Source organism: Grampus griseus, assembly GCF_964374135.1.
Source record: "Grampus griseus genome assembly, chromosome: 19".
NCBI lineage: Eukaryota > Metazoa > Chordata > Mammalia > Artiodactyla > Delphinidae > Grampus > Grampus griseus.
Window position 1 is genome coordinate 54100252 of NC_139013.1, and position 21922 is coordinate 54122173.

Below are 21922 nucleotides of genomic sequence, written 5' to 3' on the forward strand. Positions count from 1 at the left end.
GTCTCCTTCCTTCTCCTCGGGGGGCTGCAGTGAGTCTGTGGGGACTACCGGGCTGTCCAAGGACCTTGAGTGTGGAGGGAAATGCTGTACACTTCACATGTGCACACACGCACACGTGCACACACACCCACGCACAGGTCTGCAGGCCTGGGCGCCACCCCAGCCTGGGCAGGGCCTGTTGAGCGGGAGTACAGGCAGCTTTGAGGTCTGGGGACCTGGGGCCAGGGGGGCTTGAGGACCACACCAGCCCGCAGCTCCACACCCTGTGGCCGGACGCTCCCTGCTCCCTCAGCAGTTCCAGGGTTTAGAACTACAGACTGCTCTCCCTGGTGGGCTGGGAAGCTGGGCCAGGCCGGAGCAGATGATGGAGCCCTGGAATCGCATCCCCTCCCTCCAAGCCACCTCCCGGCCCCGGGTGTGTGTGGCCTCAGCTGCCGCTTAACCTCGGTGCACTTGGGTCGACTCATCTGGAGAAATAACTGGAAGGCCAGGCCAGGTGGCCTGTTCTCCTCCAGCCCATCCGGCCTCAGGCTGGGCTTTCCCTCTGCCTGTCCACTGGGCCCGTGCTCCCTCCCTTTCAACCAGTGCCGCTGTCAACGAGGGGACCTGGGAGGGACGTGGGGGCAGAGGAAATAGCTGAGAGGCTAGAGGCTCTGGAGGCCCTGCACCCGAGGCTTTACAGATGCTGTCATATGGAAGAGGTAGATGCTATCGCTGCCCCATTTACTGGTGAGAAAACTCCCAAGGTGAAGTTGGGTAACCTCCACAAGAGCACGCGGGGTCAGGATGGAGCTGCGGTTCCCGTCCAGGCACCTGACTTCCAAGCCCCTCAATCCCACTCACTGCCTGGGCTGCCACTGGAGTTGCTTCTGTGACCTTGGACAGAACCCCCGACCTCTTTTATAACGTGACTGGACCGTATGGCTCCAGGAGCTTCCTCCTGGCTCCGACCATCTCTCCTCGGCTCTCCTAACGGCCACGAGGGTGGGAGACACAGCCTTTGCCATTGAGAGAAAGAGCTGTGGGCTGGCGGGCTTGGGAGAGGGTGGGAAAGGGGCTGGGGGAGGTGGGAGTAGCCGCCAAAGGCAGGACAGGTGTCCAGGAACGCGCATGTGCAAAAGAAGGGCGGAGGGAAATTTGGACCCGGATGGAGGGTCTCCAAAGCCAGGTAAGCGCTGATTTTTTTTTCTTCTTCTTCTTTAACTGAGAAAACAGCGAGGTTATTTACCCGTGTTGTTATTTAAAAGAAAACAAACTTAGGCCAGCTTTGAAATAATGATTTCTCCTGGTTATTTTTTTCAGGGATGGAGAGGATTTTTAAAACAGCCAAGCCTATTAAGTAGCACATTTACTACACATGTTTTTCCCCCGAGAGCATTTAAATTGATTTCCTTTTTGTCCTGCGATGGTGACTACAACCAGATCCAGAAATATACCAGCCATTCCAAATGGCAGTTCTATGCAGCGAGCCTTTTGATATTCATTAATCACATAATCAGTGGGTAAACAAGCTGTTCAGAATGACATTAACTCTGCTGCGTTCTGCCCAGTAAGCAGTATTTGTCCCCATGTTGCATAAACCTGCCTGGCCAATCCTCCCCTCCCAAGACAGGCCTCATTACACAATATTCGCTCAGTTCCTTTGACTCAGCTTATGATTGCAGGGTGACGATGAAGGCTGCTTCTGCAACGGAGAGCCTGTTAATGTCTTCTTGGCCCGATCCCCTCTGAGTGAGGTTTTGCCAACAACAGCATATTTGAGCAGGGAGGTGACGTAACCCAGCCGGGCACAGCTCAAACGCCGCTTCCTCCACGACGCCTTTGCCATCATGCCCACCTTCCCTTCCCTGCAGCTCCAAGCTCCGGGGGTCTGCCCTGGACCCCAGCACTGCGCTGCCCCTCCCCGTGTGTGGTCTTCACCGCTGAGCACAGGTGTGGACCCAGCGGCTGAGGGGCTACTCCACCTTTCCAAGCCTCAGTTTCCCCACCTGGGAAATCGGTCACAAACACGTGGCCTGCAGGGTCATGGTGGGATGAACTGAGAAGTGTGCCGAGCACTGTTCCCGATGTTAGCAGTCATCGTTGGTGGCTGTCATAGGGCCTGGCTGCTCCCAGCTCCCGGAGGTCAGCCTGTTGCCTGTTTCTCTCCATCCCTTCCTTGAGGTCTCCCACAAAGAACATGCCCAGCAAATAGCGTTGAATGTAAAATGAATGAATGATAGTATCTTCTCTTTACAGGAGTGGGTTAGAGGGAAGGAACAAAATCCCCGTTCTAAAATACGGCTCTAGAAGACATTTTGAAAATTTCCATTTTATTGTGAGCTCTTTTTTGCTGAGCCGTAGAAGCATTCAGAAAGACCTAAAGAATGTGATTACACCACACCTGAACTCCTTGTGTCTTGTCAGTTATAAGAACCAATAAGTCTCCTTTAGTTTGTCTGCTTGTTAAATGAAGTCTGATTAGAGTTTCCTGTCCTTGGAAACAAAATATTTCTCACTGATATTTGTGGGTGTGTCCTAAAGATGTAAAGTGTTGGTTCAGTTCATCTCCCAAACTGCCTGCATGTAAATCCTGGCCGTGGGGTCGGCTTCCGGGGGGACCCAAACATCTGGGAGAACCAGGGCAGACCTCCTCAGGGCCGGTGCCACGTATGTAACGTTAGTCCCGTCACCACTCTGCCCTCTTCCCTTGTAGGGCTTATCACAGGCTCTGCTTGTCCTGTTTATTTCCTTCTTGACTTATCCTGGGTCTCCCTCTCTACCCCACTCTTTCCCTCTACCCAGGTCTACAGGAGCATCTGTCTTGCTGACAGAACAACGCCTGGCACGTGGCAGGCATTTAAGAAACACTGCCCCAGAAACTAACCATTGCCCTTCCAACTTCTGACTTGGCCACAGCCCAGGGGTTGGTGAGCCCTGACCTCTGCCACCCATCACCTGGGGGACCCTCCCACCTCCTCCGACATCCCTAGGTCAGCCCCAGCAGTCCCCGAGGCTAGACCTGCCCCAATACACCGGAGCAGCCACTTATCGCTTCTTAGTACAGTTTAATGTTTCTCTAGGAGTTGCAAGCAGGGGTGGGGTGGGGGGAGCCCCGGAAAGCTTAGTTAGGAAGGCGCCAGGTGAAATTGCTGAGTTTCCCAGGGGATCATATTTCAAGCCAGTCATTGACTGAGTACAATGGAAGCCTTTGGAACAGCGAGATTGGCTCATTTTAGCTCAGGGCGCCCAATTTCATGCTTTTTTCCCTTTGTTCCTCTTGCAGGAAAGGTGATTTATGAAAGTCATGTGCCTTCTCTGCGCGTCACCTGGAGCTGGCGGCCAGGGAGGCTGGGCTCGTGCGGCCTCAGCCGGGCTGCTCTGGACGGCCCCAGAGCCACAGGACTGGTGGGGACAGCGGCGTCCCTTTGTTTTACTTTTAACTGACATTGTGTTCTCGGAGGTGCCCCTCGGTTAGATGTCAAATGATGGATGAGGCCAGCGCTGGGCGAGGGTCCGGAGGCTCAGAGCTGCGGGCGCTGCCTGCTAGTCCTGGCTTTGCCGCCTCTGACCGTGTGACCTGCCCCATCACGTCCCCTTCCTGGGCCTCCGGGTCCACACCCATAAAAGGGCCGGGTTGGGCCCAGTGACCGTAAGGGACCGTTTAGCTCTGAGAATCTGTGAGGCAGGTGGTTGGTTCCCGGGCTGGCGGGGTCAGGAGGGCAAGGGACAGTCCCCTTCTCGTGGCAGCTGGAGAGTGAGGACCTGCTCTGAGCCTCGGGGATGGGGTCACCTGCCAGGCGGACCCTCTCTCCTCCTCACCGAGGCACCAATGGTCCATGCACTGCCGGCCATCTGGCTTGTTCTATCCGGCCCGCATGGGAGCATGGGCCCGGCCTTGGGCCCGGCCACCACTCCCCTGCTCTCTTTCTCTTTCTCACTCTCCACTCCTTTGCCAGCATTTCCTGGGGTCACCTCGCAAATAAAGGGCTTTTATGTCACCGGTGATGGCGCCCCCAGATGTGATGCCCTGAGAGGGACACAACCTCACGGATATAGTGTGTGGCCAGGAAGGCACAGCCTCAATCTCAGCACAAGGAGATGGGATGGGCACAAAATGAGGCGTGTTTTACTGAATAAGGAGAGGTCCATACTCACCCCAAATTGCCATGTCATCTGTGTCGAAGAAAGGCTGTGGAAAGATCCAGATCACGGGAGGCTAAAGAGATAGGACAAGGAAATGCAACACCCAAGCCCGTGCTGGACCCTGTCCCAGACGGAAAAGCCTATAAAGGATATTATTAGGGCAGCTGACAGAAGCGGACCAGGCAGTAGATTAGATTAAAATAGTGCGTCCAAGTTAAATGTGCTGACGTCGGTAACTGCATTACGGCTTTGTGCGAGAATATCCTTATCCTTAGGATCTACGTACCAAAGCGTTTCGGGTCTCCTTGGGCTCTCCACCTTAAAATGAAGGAGTTGGTTTACCTTAGAGCTTCTATCCTTTCACTTGGGGGAGGAGTCATAGGTTCCTTTGAGAACCTGATGAAATCATCGAACACTGCACTCTGAAATGCACATAACGTACACGTGCTTTGTTTCACGTCATCTCCAGAGATTCCCAAAGCCCTTGTGGAAGCTCTTGGCTGGGAATCCTTGGACCCATGGGCTTCTGATACGCTTTCCAGTTACTACCTTCTAAAGTTCTGAAAGCAAGGCGCCGTGATATAGTCATCTATTCTCAAATGGTCCAGAAAAGCATACTATATAGGGAATAAAAAAATAGAGCAAACGATAAAACAAATGGGGCCAAATGTTTCTTAAAAGGTGTATTGGAGTTGTCTATGTACTGTTTTTGCTCTTTGCAACTTTTGGTCAGTTTGACGTGTTTCCCAAATAAAATGTTAAAAAATCAATTGCAGGGTGCCTAGTAATCATTCAACAAGTGATGCCCGTTATGAGCATTTCGACAAGAACGAGAGGAGGGAGGGAGTTTAACGCCGCTGGAGGGAGGTGGGCAGGGGGCATGTAGAGCCGTGCAGCCAGGCACCGGGGCGAGGCACCCAGGTGGGTGGGTAGGCGTGTGGCGGGCAGCTGGTGGACAGATCTTCATGAACTCCTATTCAAACTTGAACTACTTGCTGATTGTTGCTATGGGAGCAATTCTGCGGATAGTCAGGGACTGTGGTCAGCTTTTCTTTCTCACCTCTCTCCCTGTTTCTTACCTGCCCCTCTCTCTCCATCGTATAAGTTGTAGCAATGAACTTCCAGAGTCCCAGACTGTCCACGCTGGAGAGAATTTAACAACTACCTCATCCACCTTCTCCACGGGATCAATGAGAAAAGGAAGGCCCAGTGAAATCAATTTCCATGCCCGTGTTATACAAAGGGTTAAGTGTTGGTACCCAGGGACCCCAAGACCACCCTCCTTACTCTGTTCAGGGTGGCATGGCAAAGTGTTAGAATCTTGTCTTGAATATTTTCTTTGAGGTCTTGGGCAGTGTTTCAGATGAACCTAAGAGCTGATATACTAGAAAGAGTGTCCTGCTGGGAATCAGGCTGCTCGGATCTAACTAAACGAACATGCTGTGTGGCCTTGGGTAGGTGGCTTTGCCTCTCTGAGCCTTGGTCTCTCCATCTTAAAATGCAGAAGTTGATTTACTTAACTTCTTGTCCTTTTTCAGGGATCATGGATTCCCTGAGGGTTGATAAAATCATTGAACCCTTTCTCAAAGCTGTTCATTTTGAGACACACTTAATCACCAGACGTTCAGGGACACCTCATGGAAACCACCTGCTTAGGTTGTCTTCTGATGGGCCTTCCAGGCGTCAATTTCTCCAGTCCTAAAAGCTATGAAAATAGAGTCAGTGGGTCGAGCCCCACTTGCATTGCGTTGAAGAATTAACCCATCCATCCTCAATTCACTTGGGCTCAACTCTGGCTAGAGAGGTGTTGAACCAACACTTTAAAGTTGCCTCTGGAAGCCGCATGAAAATAAGCTTGAAGTAAAGGGGCCTTTGCTCTTTTGCCTTCAGCTGGAAAATTTTGACTTTTGGCTGCAGTCATGCCCATTGGCCTCCGAGAAAAACAAGCCCTTCTGGGAATCGCAAGACTCCTTTCAGCCAATGGGGATGAAGAGACCGCCTAGCAACTCGCTGGTCATCCCCATCCCACCCAATCAGCATGAAGGAAAAGCTGCTCTGCCAGGCTAGACTAAACACAAGGAGACCAATCCCCCGGGACATTGCAGGGAAGGGAAAAAAATAGAGCCTTTAATTAAGCCCCACATGTAAGCGATCAATTCCAATTTTCCACTTCTAATTTGGTAAAGAATTTCCACCGGGCATGTACTGAGACGTTATAGAGCCTTATAATGTTGGGGATGGGCTCACCTATTTTTCTTTTAGTCCTGGCACATTTTGTTCAGATGACTGGTATGGGAAACAGAGGAAAACGGAGAGGCCTGGGTGGGAGCCAGTCACAGGATGGGCTGAGCCAGAGTGGGGAGTTATTGCCTCAGGCACGCAGCACAGAAAAGTCTCCAATGAGAAGAAGAAGGACCGATATGGGGCCTGATGTGGGTCCCAGGCCTTCCCTGATCTGGGGTGAGCTCGCCCCCAATGGGGGCCATGACTGAAATGGGGAAGGGTATCTAGAAATTTGCACATTCTTTTAAAAATCATTATTTGCAAGTGCTGCACCTTAGGATTCAGAGCTCTCCACCCACACAGCCGCCCTGAGGGTCTTTGTGAGACCCCAGCTGGAAAACCACAGACCTAGCCCAATGCGTGAAACTGACAGAAAGGGGCTAAGGTCACAGGAGGCTTTTCCAGGGGGTAGGGCTTTTCCTTGTGAGACTGGCCACCTCGCCACTATGCAAAGCGCCTATTTGGTGGAACAGCATGGGAAGGACTGGGGGGTGCCCCGCTGACTTTGGGGGAGTTAGAGGGACGGGGACATGTGTGTCTGTCAGCTGGGAGTGCACCCGGAGAAGTCAAAGGGAACAAGGGCTCCCCGCGAGATCAAGGCCAGCTTGAAGCTAGATGCCGATGTGGGTGCCCCCTGTGCCAGAGGCCGAGGCCACACTGACCCTGGCGTTGAGGTCAGGGGAAGGCGTGTGCCCAGCACATAGTAGGCCTGCACTAAATACTAGTGGAATGAATAAACAGCACGTTAAGTTGTCCCCACTGATGAAATGCTAACGCGCCTACACATGAACTACATCAGATCACAGGTCCACGATCTTCTCTCCATCATCCATTTGCAACCCCGTGCTCTTAGCGGATTTACAGCCGACGGTGCGCAGCTGTGCACGGCCGAATCACTGGTGGGAGGTGCTATCGAGGCCCCTCCCAGGTGTGCTCAGCTGGGGAACAAAAGATGAGACTCCAGGGGTGCCACCACCTTGTACGATTAATGACGTGCAGGAGGCAGGCCCTCATAGCTTGCCTGACCTGCTCGACTGTCCCCTGTTCCCAGCTGGTCCTCCTGCAACCCATCCCATCATCATCATCATTCACACCTGCAGTCCGTTCACATCACCCCTTTCTCCAGCATCTGCAATATCTCCTCTCCGTCTACCGAAATGTCCAAGTCCGCTACACAGCATCTCATCCCAGCTCACCTTTCCAGCTCCATCTCCCCAAACAGCCCAAACAGCCCTCCGCATTCAACCCCTTCCTGTGTCTCTGTGAAGCCCTCCGGGAGCCGACTGCCCAGAATGCACTGCTCTTTCCCCTCTGCTCAGGGCGCACTGCTTTTATCTCTAAGGACCTGGTCCTACCTCTGCCTCCTACTCTGGATGCAAAGGGCCGGGTCTCTTAATGAATGAATGGATGAGCAAATGAATTCATTGAAATATCAGCCAAGGACGTCTATTCTCTGGCATCGAGGGGTCGGGGGAGCGGGGGAGCAGGCAAGGGGCAGATCCTAGGTCTGCCCTCGTTTCTGCGCTGCATCTGTGGTGGCTTAGCTGAGAGTGGAAGGCCGAGGTCCCCGCAGTGCTGGGGGAACCAGCAGCAGGAATGGTTCTCTCAAGCGACAGTGCAGTGCCCTGTGAGAGTTAGCCTCTGTCAAGGCCAAGGACCGGATAATTGGACGATGTCTCACCAAGAGCCCAGGTGGCCAAGAAGGACCCGCTGTGCTGACAAGTGCCGCTCCTGTCCAGGTCCCAAGTGCGTCAGGAGGGGTGGCAGGCCACCATCCCCCACTGTGGGACTTAACGTGGAGGCCAGTTCTGCCTTCTCGGCTAAGAGCTTCCAGAGCTGGGGGAAGGCAGCTGCATTAGAAAAATGCCATTGGTGGTGTGAACAATAGCAAAACTGACCCCGGCTAGAACCCCCAGTAGAGCTGGGTGGAGAGATCTGATCAGAAGGGTTTGCAGTGACTGAACCCTCCAGGTCCTGGTGGTGGGTTGGCCCAGGAAAGAGGGTCTTCGGGGAGGAATGGAATTCTGTAGGCTTGGTTCTCTAGGTGTCTGGAAGCTAGCCTGGGTTGTTGAAGACTCTGCAGGAAAGGAAACGAGATTAAAGGGAGACAGACCTAACCCAGCAAGCGAACCTGCTTGTGCTCAGCGAGGAGCAGGGAGAGAGGAAACGGCAAGTGATGTAAACGTCGTGGCCAGGAGGGTCAAGAATCACCCAACCAAACATCTCTGGCCTCGAGCCCCTCCTAGCCCTGGGAGTGACCCCCAAGCTCTAGGAACACACCACTGGATGACGTAGGTGCTGGTGCTCTGCAGTTCATGTGAGACGAGGGCGATGGGCTGAAGATCTGGAATATTCAGGGGGGATTTGGAGTTAAATGTATGCCATGGGCAAGGCAGGGCCCTCCAGGATCAGGTCTTTGACGTCGTTTAAGAGTTCGCGTTCACTGGCCGGGGCCGCGCTCCGCAGGCGGCGGAAGCGAGCCTCCAGCTGCTCCTGCCGTTTCTTGAGCTCCAGGTACGAGTGCGAGAAAATGTGAAAGATGGACGTGGCCGGGAAGGCCATGATGAGGATCCCGCTCAGGATGCCGCTGAGGGCCACCATCTGGCCCGGCACGCTGCTCGGGACCATGTCTCCGTAGCCCACGGTCGTCATGGAGATGACGGCCCACCAATAGGAGGCCGGGATGCTGGTGAACTCCAGAACTCGCCCGGACTCGTTCTCGGCCACGTAGACCAGAGGAGAGAAGAGGGTGATGGCTACGCAGAGGAAGAGGAGGAGCAGGGCGAACTCGCGCGTGCAGCGGCGCACCGTGAGGCCCAGCGTCTGCAGCCCTAGCGAGTGGCGGGCGAGGCGCATCACGTAGAGGATGCGCAGTGCCCGCAGCACGCGCAGCGCCAGCCCCACCTTCTCCACGTACGAGCTCCGGCTCGGCCTCTCGCCGTCCCCCTGGGGCTTGTCGGACACGGCGAGGGACACGTAGTACGGGGAGATGGCCAGGATGTCGATGATGTTGAGGGGCCCTTGGAAGAACTGGCACTTGTTCTGGGCCTGGACAAACCTCAAGCAGAACTCCAGGGAGAACCAGGCCACGCAGACGGTCTCCACGATGAAAATGTAGTAGCACTTCTGCGAGCACTCGCCCTGGAGAGACGACAAAACGCAGGGTAGAGAGGGGACGGAAATGGCGAACTAACCACACTGAAAAGCAATTCCATAGATCTGCAATGATACCGATATCGATTCCGTATGCAGAGTCTCTATACTAAAGGTATATTCTCTCTCTATTTTATATATTAAATATATATTAATAATATATTAACACGTACTAATATATTCTATAATATATTAATATTTATAATATACATAATGTTACTGTAATATATATTATATAATACATATCACAATATACTGATATATTAAGTATAGCATATATTAAACATTCAATATATATTCTCTATATATTCTTTGTATAGTATATGGTCTCTATATTCTATATATTATCTATCTATCTATCATTTAGCTGTACATCGATGGAGCCCTGTTGTAGACTCTTAGTCATCTACCAAAACCCCCTTTTTACATAGTTCTCAAGTTGTGGCTGTGCGCATGGCCAGTCAGCTAGATCAGAGACCACTTTTCCAGCCTCCCTTGCAGCTAAGCATGGCCACATAACTAAGCTCCCACCCACAGAATATAAACAGAGGGGATGCATGCCACCCCCAGTTCCAGGAGTTTAGTGTTGGCGTGAGTTCCTGCACACTCTTTCTCCCCTTCCTGTGAGCCAGGGCTCCCCAGCTTAGAACCAGCAGATTGGACCAACGCCCTGGGAAGGACGAGCATCATGGTGGGAAAAATCCAGGTGTCAGAATGAGAGCTGCCCACTCACCTCGGTCCCTGTTTATGAGAGAAACCAACTTCTACCGTGTTGAAAGCTGTTCTATCATGAGGCCAAGTTTCTCCTTTATGACATAAGCACCTCTTGTGTACCAGGCACTGCTCTGGTGCTGTCACTTAAGCCCCACAGTGATGCCGTGAGCAGGCAGCCGGCTTCAGTTATGGCCCAGGAAATGGTCCCGAGCGCTGAGATAAATTGTCTGAGCTCACGTTCATAGTAGATGGCCTCCCAGAGATTATGCGCTGTTTTGCCCGCCATCCCTCATTCATTCATCCAACAAAATTGCACGGAGGACTCACCTTGTGCCAGGTGCCATGCTAGACTCCGGAGGTAAAGGACTAGAGAAGCAGACATGGTTTCTGGGGGCTTGGAGCCTGGGGCAGGCAGAGAGGACACCGGCGGCCCTGTGAGGCGGATTGCAACTATGTCCCTCCTGAGATCCCAGCCAGGTGGGGCTCCAGTGGGTTCCTCACTGTGTCATTCACACCCCTACCCCTGCCCCCAACAGCGACTTCCGCTAGCCCCTCTGCTACTCCAAGTGTGCCCTGGAACCTAAAGCATCAGCCTCCCCTGGGAGCTTGTTAGAAACATGGAATCTTGGGCTCCACGGCGTCCCTGCGGAGCTAGAATCTGCATTTCAACAATGATTTGTGTGCTCAATAAGCTTGGAGAAGCTCTGCTCTAGTGCAGTGGTTCTCAGCCTTGACCGCACGTGTTAGAATCACCTGGGGGGGGGCTTTGAAACAATCCTGATGTCCAGGTCGGGATGCCAGAGATTCTAATTTACTTGATCTAGGTTTTAGCCTGAGCAGTAGAATTTTCCAGAAGCCCCATCAATGATTCTCATGTGGAGCTAGAGTTGAGAACCTGACTCTAAATATTACATCTACATCTTCATCTCCATCTGCATCTATCTCTATATTGTCTCCATCTGTGTCTATATCTTCTATCATCTGTATCTTATGATAGATGAGTGAACCAATGACCAAAGCCAGTTGATTGAGTGAAAAGCAAGATGCTGACAAGCACAGTTTTCTTTGGATTAAAAACCTCTGATGTGGAAAAAGAAATTATTTCCAGTGCCTGGGCTCACAGGAATACTAAACTGAAATAATCTTTTTGTCTGGCCTTTGAAGAGAAAAACAGGCTGGGCCGTCCTGATCTCTATTCGCCGGTCCAGTGCTGGGTAGCTCTCTCTCCCGGTTCACTGCCTCGGGAGGGTTGAGACAAACGGAAATGACGCAGGTAAAGAAGTTAGCAGGCTGCTGCCTCCGAAGGTACGTGAAACATTGTAGCTACCCGGATGAGATGATTCACTGGTTGCAGACATAGCCTGCCTGGTCTGTTTAAGGGGAACTATCCTTCTCCTATCCTGGATTTTACAGGAGGCTGCGGAAATTCTCCAACACACTAGAGGTCTTTGCCATGACTGCCTGGGGTTTGCTTCAGGACTCTGGAAGGCTCAGGAGTTTTGGGTCCTGATTCCCCAGTCCTGCTACAAACTTGCTGTGTGACTTTTCTGGGGTCACTGCCGCTCTCTGTGCTTTAGTTTCTGATGGAGAGGGTGGAACAGAATCAGGATTTCGCAAAGCTGATTCATAAGCCCTGCATCAGAGTGCCCTAGAGTGCTTGTTACCAATGTGGATTCTGGGGGCCCCATCACAAAATCAAAGCCCTGGAGCGAGGCCCAGGAATCTGCATTTTGGCGAGGCCTCCTGTTGACTCAGAGGCACCTGGAAGTTTTTCAGCCTCTGGGCCAGATCCTCTCCATAAGGCCTCTTTCATCACTGACATTCTGGGAGTTTTTTTCTTTTGCGTAAGAGCCTTCTGTGGCCTGGGAATAGTCTTCCCAGACCAGCGACCCAATAGCTCAGGAAGGTGACTCCTGGGAGGCAGAGGAGGCCCTGTGGATCCTCCCTCCCTTTGCCTCTGGTGCTGGCTTTTGGATGTTCCAAGCATGCACCACCCACCTCCCACCGGCCACCTCCCTGCCCTGCAACAAGTGCTCTGCCGAGTCACCCCCTGCATGGCTGCTCCGCTCTGCAGCCTAAACCAACCTCCCAGCACTGGTCCTCAGACAAATGCCCTGTTAGCGGCCGGCATTGGAATGGCAGGGGTTTATGGGGTTTGAGCTGAGAAAATAATTCCCAGGCCAGGCAGTATTTGAAGAAAACTAGAATGGAAGGAAAGAAAAAAGTCACCCTCTCTCTGAGGAAGTTTCTGGTTGTATTCTGTAGGTAGGATGAACAACTCATCCTGGTTTGCCCAGAACTTTCCAGGTTGAGCAACAGACAGTCCCAGGTCACCAGAACTTCCCCTCAGTCCTGGACAAACGGGGATGCTTGGTCACCCCCCTGAGGGGCTTGTCACCACGAATGAGGCGTGCTCTGATTCCTTCCTGCAATGAAGAGAAACATGACCAGCCCCAGGTAGGCCGGAGGGGTGAACGGTGTGACAGCATGGACGAATGTCACAGATGGATGTGGGGCTATGTTTCCATCCAGGTGAAGTCCAAGAGCGGGCAACACTCACCTGAGGTGGACAGAATCACCAAAAGAGTGGCTGCCTCTGGATGGGGTAGAGAAGACCACGAACAGATCTGGAAGAACATTCTGGGGTGATGGGAATATTCCATATTAAACAGGGCTGTGGGTGTGCCCCATTTGTTACATTGGACAGCTAAGACTTGTGCATTTCAGTGTACGTAAATGTCACCCATAAAACTGTAAAATAAAAATAAAATGAATGATCGTGGTGCTAAATGATTGTGGGTGGGAGGGGGTGGAGAGAGAGAGAGAACCAGAACGGCAGACTGCGGACAATCGTGAAAGCTGAGACATGGGTACTTACTGGGGGTTCATTAGATTATTCTATTTACTTTGTAAATGCTCCAAATTTTCCATCCAGAAAAGTTGGTTGTTTTTTTTTAAATCAGAGTTGGAAATCAACACCACAATGAGATACCACTCCACGCTCACTAAGATGGCTGTGATTATAAGGACAAAAAATAACAAGTTTTAGGAAAAGGGGATTAAGTGGTATAGACTACTAGCTATAGAATAAATAAGATACAAGGATGTGATGTACAGCACAGGGAATACAGCCAGTATTTTATAATATCTTTAAATAGAGTATAAGATACAAAAATATCGAATTACTCTGTTGTATACCTGAAACTAATATGATATAGTAAACCAACAATAAGAAAAACAAGTGTTGGTGAGGATGTCGAGAAATTGGAACCTCCCAGTCATTGCTGGTGGGAATGTAAAGTGGTACAGCTGCTGTGGAAAACAGGTGGGTGGTCCCTCAGAAAACTTAAACATACATTTGCTATATGACCAAGGAATTCCGCTCCTAGGTATATACCCGAAGGAACTGAAAGCACACATCCACACAAAAACTTGTCCATGAAGGTCCACAGCAGTGTGATTGATAACAGCCAACAAGTGGAAACAAGCTAAATGCCCGCCAACGGATGAATGAATAAAACAAAATATGATCTCTCTATATGTTGGAATATTATTCAGCCATACAAAGGAAGTCCTGGGCTTCCCTGGTGGCGCAGTGGTTGAGAGTCCGCCTGCCGATGCAGGGGACACGGGTTCGTGCCCCGGTCCGGGAAGATCCCACATGCCGCGGAGCGGCTGGGCCCGTGAGCCATGGCCGCTGAGCCTGCGTGTCCGGGGCCTGTGCTCCGCAACGGGAGAGGCCACAGCAGAGAGAGGCCCACGTACCGCAAAAAAAAAAAAAGGAAGTCCCGACACGTGCTGCAAAGCAGATGAGCCTTGAAAGCCTTATGCTCAGTGAAAGAAGCCAACATAAAGACCATATATTGTATGATTCCATATCTATAAAATTCCCAGAAAAGGCAAATTCATGAAGATAGAAAGTATGTTCGCAGTTGCCTGGGGCTGGTGGAATGGGGGCGGGGAGGGGATGGGGAGTAATTGGAAGTGTGAGCAGTGTTGCTTTTTAGGGTGATGAAAACGTTATGGAATTAGTGGGGATGGTTGCATTACTGCATACTAAAAATCACTGATTTGTGCACTTGAATATTTGAGGGTATGAATTATATCTTAATAAAAAAGAACCTCGAGTTTGAGTCTGAGTGGCCAAGTCAGTCTGGGTGAGGCAGGGAGTGAGGTCCACAGCCTTGCCCCATCCTTTCCTGAAGCTCCATAGCAGAGCTACTCTGAAGGGCTCTGGGGTCAGAGGGAGGCCAGGGCTTTCTGAGGACAAAGCCATTGTCCATGAGGGACCATCTGGACAGGCTGACCAGCAGATGGCTGCAGGTACAGCTAGGGCCAGTTCTAGAAGTTCCATCTGGGAGGGACTCGGGGCCAAAGTCTTGACCTTGGAGCCTCCCCTGCACCCTCTGTCTCTCTCACAGCAATGCCTGCCATCTCCTCTTTGGGAATGAGGCCAGAATCGGCCACGTCTTACCCGCTTAGCTCAGTGCTGGTCCCACTGCCCCATTCAGCAGTTCCACCCAGTTCCCTCCCTTTCCTTCCTCCTGGCTGTGAAATCCATCATTTGTGCCTCTGGTGCTGGCGTCGGTCCTCCCCGTCCCGGTACCTGGTGGTGCTGACTCATGCCTCTCCCCGAGAGCCAGGTCTCTCTGCCCTCCTCCCCTCATGCAGGCCCCTTCCACGATCCTCTCCCTTGTCGCCCTCGCCTTGAGCCGCCGTCCCTCCTCCCCAGCCCTGCCCCTACCCTTGGCTCCCTTGTCCTAGCCGCCCAGACTCCCCAACCCTGGCACATGGGGGCTCTGAGTGGGAGGGGCTCGGAATTGAATGCACAGAGACCAGGGGAGCGTGGTGAGGCAGGAGGGACAGCATGAAGTATGTATGCTCAGGAAAGGGGGGCTCATACAGGAAATGGGGAATAGTGCTTGTTGGCTGGGATATAGGGAGACTCAGCAGGGGGCAGGGAACACCCCCCCCCCCACACACACACAACTCCCAAAACAGGTTAAGAAGAATTCCGTAAAGCCATTACCAAATGTCACTGAGCACAGAGAAGCTACAGAGCGGGCAGTTCTCTCTGGAGCTGATCCATGATCCAAGAAGGGGCCAGGTAGGAGGAGACACTGGCTCCGGCGCGAGACTTTTTATCAAAGGTGGGGAGGAGGGGGAGGATACTGCAGCCCCGAAGGTGAGCTGCACCAGCGCCAGGAGGGAATTGTTCCATCAGGGCCCCCAGTGGTTCCACCTGGTCTTTAAAAAGCTCTCTGTAAAAAAAAAAACAAATCTCTCGGGCTTCCCTGGTAGCGCAGTGGTTAAGAATCCACCTGCCGGGCTTCCCTGGTAGCGCAGTGGTTGAGAATCCACCTGCCGATGCAGGGGACGCGGGTTCGTGCCCCGGTCCGGGAGGATCCCACGTGCCGCGGAGCGGCTGAGCCCGTGAGCCATGGCTGCTGAGCCTGCGCGTCCGTGAGCCTGTGCTCCTCAACGGGAGAGGCCACAACAGCGAGAGGACCGCGTTCCGCAAAAAAAAAAAAAAAAATCTGTCTGTGCCTTCCTTCCTTCCCCATCCCAGCGAGACGCAGAAAGCACAGCACAGGGCACAAGGGGGCGGGGGAAGCAGAGTCCCGCCATCCCACCCCCAGCCGCACCGAGGCTCTGCTCCCATCCAGTGCACTTTGCACAGATGCAATCCAGAGTGTGTCCCTTTGCAACATCCCCGAAGTCCCAAGCAAACCTCTGGGCAGAAGTAGAAGCTAGAACAGGAGGGGATGTGCGAGCATGTGCCTGTGCTTGTCCCCAGGGGTCCCACGGAGCTGGGAGAGAGTTTGAGGGACAAAGCAGATGCGCGGGCGGGAGGGGCATGAGCGAATCCCAAAGGTGGGTAAACATAGCCAGTGCTGGCTCTGTGCCGGCACATCGTGAATAGACCGTCGGTCCTGTTGCCTCCTTCTGAGCAGGTGCTGGCATTATCCTCATTTATGGGAGAGGAAATGGGGGCATAGAGAAACAGAGTGACTTGTCCGAGGGCAGAGCCAGGTAGCAGCAGTAAGGAGGAAGAAAAAGGTCAAGAGAAAAGGACCATGTGTTCAGCTGTAGCAGCCTGGTGACCTTCTGACTCCCCCAGAGGGCGGACAAGGTGCTCTGAGCAGCAGAGAGGCCAGGCAAGGGCTACAAGGAAAGGGCGCTAGGGCTAAATGGCAGGGGTGACAGCCCCGGTAGAGGACTTGGGCGGAGGGAAGCAAAGAACCTGAGGAATCCATCACTGGCTGGATGGATAAACACATTGTGGCATTTACAGACCGTGGAATATGACTCAGCCCTGAAAAGGAATGAAGTACTGACATAGGCTACCACACAGATGAACCTTGAACACGTTATGTGGAGTGAATGAAGCCAGAAACAGAAGGCCACATATTGTATGATTCCATTATGTGAAGTGTCTGGAATAGGGACACAGAGACGGAAAGCAGACTGCTGGTTGCCAGGGGCTGAGGGTGGGGGTGGGGAGCGGCTGCCTGATTGGTCCAGGGTTTTCTTTTGGAAATGTATTGGAACTTGATAGAGGTGTTGGCTGCACAACCTTAAGAATGTGCTAACTGCCACTGAATTGTTCACTTTAAGATGGTTAATTTTATGTTATGTGAATTTCACCTCAATTTAAAAACGGGAGCTGGGATGCTCAGGATATAAGCTCCAGGAAAGTGAGAAATTTGTCTTATCTGCAGCATCTAGAAGAATAGACTTAGTAGGTACTGCGTGACTGTTGATGAATGAATAAAAGGACAAATGTGGTGACTTCCTGTTAACTAGTACCTGATAAGTGAACAATGATGACGACTAACGTTTTTTGAGCACTTCCCGTGTGTCGGCTTTGTTCCAATCACTTTACACAAATTACTCTTTTAATCCTCACCATAACCCCCTGAGGAAAGGGCTAATAGCATCCCCATTTTACAGATAAGGAAACTGAGGCTCAAAGAAGTTAAGTGACTTTTCTGAGATCATTGAGTTCATGAGGGATGAGGCCAAGATTCAAACCCAGGGCGTCGGCACTCAGAACCATTACCCTGGACAGAGAAGCACTTCACAAAGTCCAGATGCCTTAGAAGTGCTAAGTGCCATTGAGGCTGAGGGTCTAGCCTACAGGTAGAGGGCCGAGCATTGGAAGAAGGGGTGTAAGGGGTCAGGTTTTAGAGCCAGGCAGAGGTGAGCTCAAATCTTGGCTCTGCCACTTACTAACTTTGAGCTTAGGAAAGTGATAAAAAGCTTCCCTTAGCCTCAGTTTCCTCATCTGTAAAATGGGGGTAGAAGTGGTATTCACTTCCCAAAGCTGTTACAAGGATTAAGTCCATCCTGTGAAATGCCAGCCTCCTGAAGGGCACTTAATAAGCATCAGTTCTCTCATCCCTTCTGGGCCGAGCTCTCCCAGGGAACCCAGCAGAGTCTGAATGCTCCTGGAGGTGCTTAGGCACTTGGCTTGGTCTTTCCCATCCACAATGCCTCCTGCCTCCTCCATCTTACTTTGCAATCTCGGGCACAGACCTTGCACCCCAACTGCCAAGTTTACTCAAGGGATGTTGCTGTAAGAAGCTAGAAGAATTAAGGGCAAGGAAAATGCTTTCTTCACAGGTGTGCTAATTCTCCAACCCTGCGTGACGCCTCTTCCGTGTCTGATGGAGGTGTTCTGCAAGTCACATCCCCTCAGGATGACTTGAACCCTCACACCTCTTGGGTACTTCCTGTCCCCAGAAGTAGCTGTCCAGCTTTGCAGTCAGTGCTGAATCGCTGCTTTCAGACTGATGTCCCAGAGGACAAATACGAAATACCAGGCACGTGTGGCCGGGAAAGGACATCATCTTTTTATGTGAATGTAAGGGCGCAGTTTGAAAGAACGAAGCCCGCCTGGTCCTCAGCCTCCAGGCTCTCTGAATCACCATCGAAATAGACACACATTTTTTTGGAGGGCTGCATCTCCCAAGCCCTCTCTGGGCAGAACACCCAGGGGTGGCTTCACAGTTGCACAGAGGTTGCAACTGGACCGGGGGCATCACCTCCCTTGACCCACGAGTAGAAATGGCTGCCTGATTCCCCGGTTCTGCGGGCCTCTTACCCACCTCTAATTTAATTTTCCAAGTCCCTGTTACACCAACCTGTGTTCGTACCCTGGGTAATTTTCAAAGCATTAGGCTTTGAAAAGAGCTTGTCCCTCTGCACAATCTAAATCCCGGCTCCCTGAAAATCCATCCCTAAGAGGAACAGGCTTGTGAAAAATCCAGGGGTCCTTCCTCAGCAACGGGGATCAAGGGCACCCTTAGGGGACAGAGGACGGAGGCCCCTTACTTTGTCCTAATCTTTTTACTACAGCGTCCACATGTAAATATTTCTGTGAACAACCAGGCTATTAAATTACATGATTTCGTTCTAAAGAATGAAAGAAATGCCTACAATCAGAGCTACAGTCCTCTCTATGGGGAAAAAAGCTGTTTGAAACTCGAAACATTTTGGTTGGTTTCCTTTAGGACAAAATATTAATAGGTTGAACAAGATACATTTTATTCAGCAAAAATTTATTGACAGCCTACTCCGGGTGTGAAGCACTGGCTAGTTCTCCATCTAAGTCCTCTCTATCTGGAAAGTTCTCTGATCCTCCCTGGGATATATGTGTTTTTTTGTTTTTTTTGTTTTTTTTGCGGTACACGGGCCTCTCACTGCTGTGGCCCCTCCCGTTGCGGAGCACAGGCTCCGGACGCGCAGACTCAGCGGCCATGGCTCATGGGCCCAGCCGCTCCGTGGCATGTGGGATCCTCCCGGACCGGGGCACGAACCCGTGTCCCCTGCATCGGCAGGCAGACTCTCAACCACTGCGCCACCAGGGAAGCCCTGGGATATACGTTTAAGAGAAGGGAACTTAGGTCAACCAACACCAGTTATAAACCATATACAGCCTGCACTGCCGTATGTATATGTTTTCTTTATCGGCTCTCTCTCTGCTATAATGTAAGCTCCATAAGTTAGGTGCTGCAGAGCCATGAGGATTATAGAGCAACATTTTAACTTAGGAAACAATCCAGTTCTCAGTTTGAAGCTCTCCAATAACCTTCCCAACAAAATGTTAGATTCTTATCTCATTTCTCAGACCATCTGGCCCCCTGGGGGGTGTGGGCAGTCTCCCACAGCTTCCCAGAAAGACACGGCAGGAGTGGGCAAGCAAACGTTTCTGCCCTGGCCTCCCGGGGCAGGGTCACTTCCAAATCAACTCAGCTGTGAGTTCCCCAACCGGTGGGACTGACTGGGAGGCTCAGGAACAAGGGCCGAGAGTCTCTGTCATCATCGGCATCTTCACTTGGTTACTCCTAGGAAGCTAAGTGGCCTGAGCCGCAGTTTACTCATCTGACAATGGAGCTGAGATGCCCACGAGAAAGTTGGCTTAAGGAGGTAGGGAATCTGGTTCTGGTCTAGTGCCTGGCACACAGTAGCTGCTCAGTTAACATGCGATGGGTGCATGGACTGTGTGCACCTTCATAGTGATGTGAGCCGTGGTCACAGAGCCAGGAGAGGCTGGGCTGGGCCAGCTCAGCCCACTAAGACCACGGTGGCTTTGTCAGTGCCTGGGGCTCTCTATCAGAGGCAGGGCCCCTCATGACTTTCATGGGTGCCCTTTATGTGCTTCCTTCTTCAAAAAAAATGTATAAAATTATCTTTTACTACTGCATCGGTGTGAAAATGAATACAATTCACACTGGATCATATTCATTTCTTTCTTTCTTTTTTTTTTTTTTTGGCTGTATGGCGTGTGGGATCTTAGTTCCCTGACCAGAGATCGAACCCACGCCCCCTGCATTGGAGGGGCAGAGTCTTAACCACTGGACCGCCAGGGAAGTCCCTCTTTCCTTCTTGTTTGCAACGATATTAAACGTTTTCGTGGGCCCTCAGTGCCGCGGGTCCCGGGCACCACGCCCGACAGAGAGACGGAACACTCACCTTGTCCTCCTCTGCCCTCAGGTCCGGCATGGTGCTAACGCACAGGCTGACGGCCATGGTGGCCACGAAGAGGATGGACAGACAAGCAAAGATCTTTCCCGGGAGCCCCGACTGCGGGTTCTCCACCATCTCCTGCAGCCGGTTCATGAAGAGCGCCCAGCGGGACGTGTGCACGGTGGGGCGGCCGGCTGCCCGACACTGCAGCGTCTCCTCCGTGCGCAGCTCGGCCACTTCGTCCAGCTTCCTCAGCAGTGTCTGCAGGCAGCACGTCTCCAGATTGGCTTCTTCGATCCCCCAGTAGGTCAGCTCCTCCTGGAAGGACAGCACGCACATCTCCTGGAGGAGGACAAGCTTGCCTGCCGCCAGGAAGCTTGCGATCACCCCGAAAGCGCTGGGGCTCCGGTCAAAGAAGAACTCTTGGTTATCCTCGTCGTAATCGTCGCAGAGCTGAGCGATCTCTTCGTGGCTCTGGCAGAAGCGGAGTTTGCTCAGGCGGCTCAGTGGAAACTCATCCAGCGTGCTCCACGGAAGGAGGTACCGCTTGCCCCCCACGTTGACCAGCATCTCCTTCTTCAGGTCCGCCGTCCAGGAGGCGTCCTGCGCTCCCAGCTTCCGGGCCCTGCGGTAGTAAATGCCCTTGATGGACGGGGGCTCCACGGGCCGTGGCAAGAACTGACTCAAAGGGCCGCAGGAGCCGAGGTGATGGTGTCTGGGATGCAGGCCCCTGTCTCTGGAAGGCATGGGTATCACCGAAGACGTCCTGGCACCCAAAAGGGACAAGAGCAAGAGAACGGGGAGACATCAGTCTCAGGGCAGAGTCCTAGACAGCATCTCCTCATGTCTGCTTTCCTGCAACTGCACCTGCATCATTTATTCTCTTAATCTTCCATCCAACACAGATTTACCGAGCACCTACCACTATGCGCTTGGGATCTATCAGTGAACAAAAAGAGATGATGATGACATCCCTTCCCTGATAGAGCGTTTATTTATATCTCAGAAGAATCTCCCTGGAACAGCTGTGTCACTTTCAGGCTGTGTGGTCTTGGGTATGTCGCTTAACCTCTCTGATCTCAGCATCATTATGGCAATGACAAGACTCATCCCAACTTTGCAAAGTACGGTTGTTGAAAATAGAGCTTAGGGTGTAAAACTTTGTCAAGTTCACTGCCAGGTGAACTGCGATCCCTTACGGACTGCCACCCCAGGTAGGTTTCTCAGCCTCTCTGAGCCCTTTGCTTCATCTGCACAGCTAGGGTAGTTTGAGTGCCCACCTCACTGGACACAGTGAGGGTTACGTGCAGTAACACACGTGAAGTGTATATTAAGAACAATTCTAGATGCTTCTGACATGGCAGGCACTGACCCACATGCCTCTCCTATGTTAACTCATCTCAACAACCCCATGAGGTAGACATTAGTATACCCATTCTACAGATGAGGAAATTGAGGCCCAGAAAAGTTAAGTAACGAGGAACTGTATGTGGCACAGTGTCTGACTCCCAGGAGAAGCTCCACAACGATCACCTGAGCCCTCTTATTTGCTTTCCCACTTAGAGGACTTTGCTATCAATGAGAGCACTCCTCCGTGTTCATTGGGTGCTTTCCTCAGCCACCTTGCTGTGTGACCTTGACTCAGTTACTCCCCCTCTCTGGGCCTCGGTCTTGT

The 21922-nt window shown here is 52.1% G+C and overlaps 1 protein-coding gene across 1 annotated transcript; it reads right to left on the reverse strand.

The window, feature by feature from the left end:
• Window positions 1–8778: 8778 nt before the first annotated feature.
• On the reverse strand, window positions 8779–20994 carry KCNG4 (potassium voltage-gated channel modifier subfamily G member 4; the record flags this gene model as incomplete). Its single annotated transcript, XM_082677173.1, has 2 exons — window positions 8779–9549; window positions 20254–20994. The coding sequence occupies 2 exons, from the start codon at window positions 20992–20994 to the stop codon at window positions 8779–8781; spliced, it is 1512 nt and encodes a 503-aa protein (XP_082533299.1).
• Window positions 20995–21922: the final 928 nt, after the last annotated feature.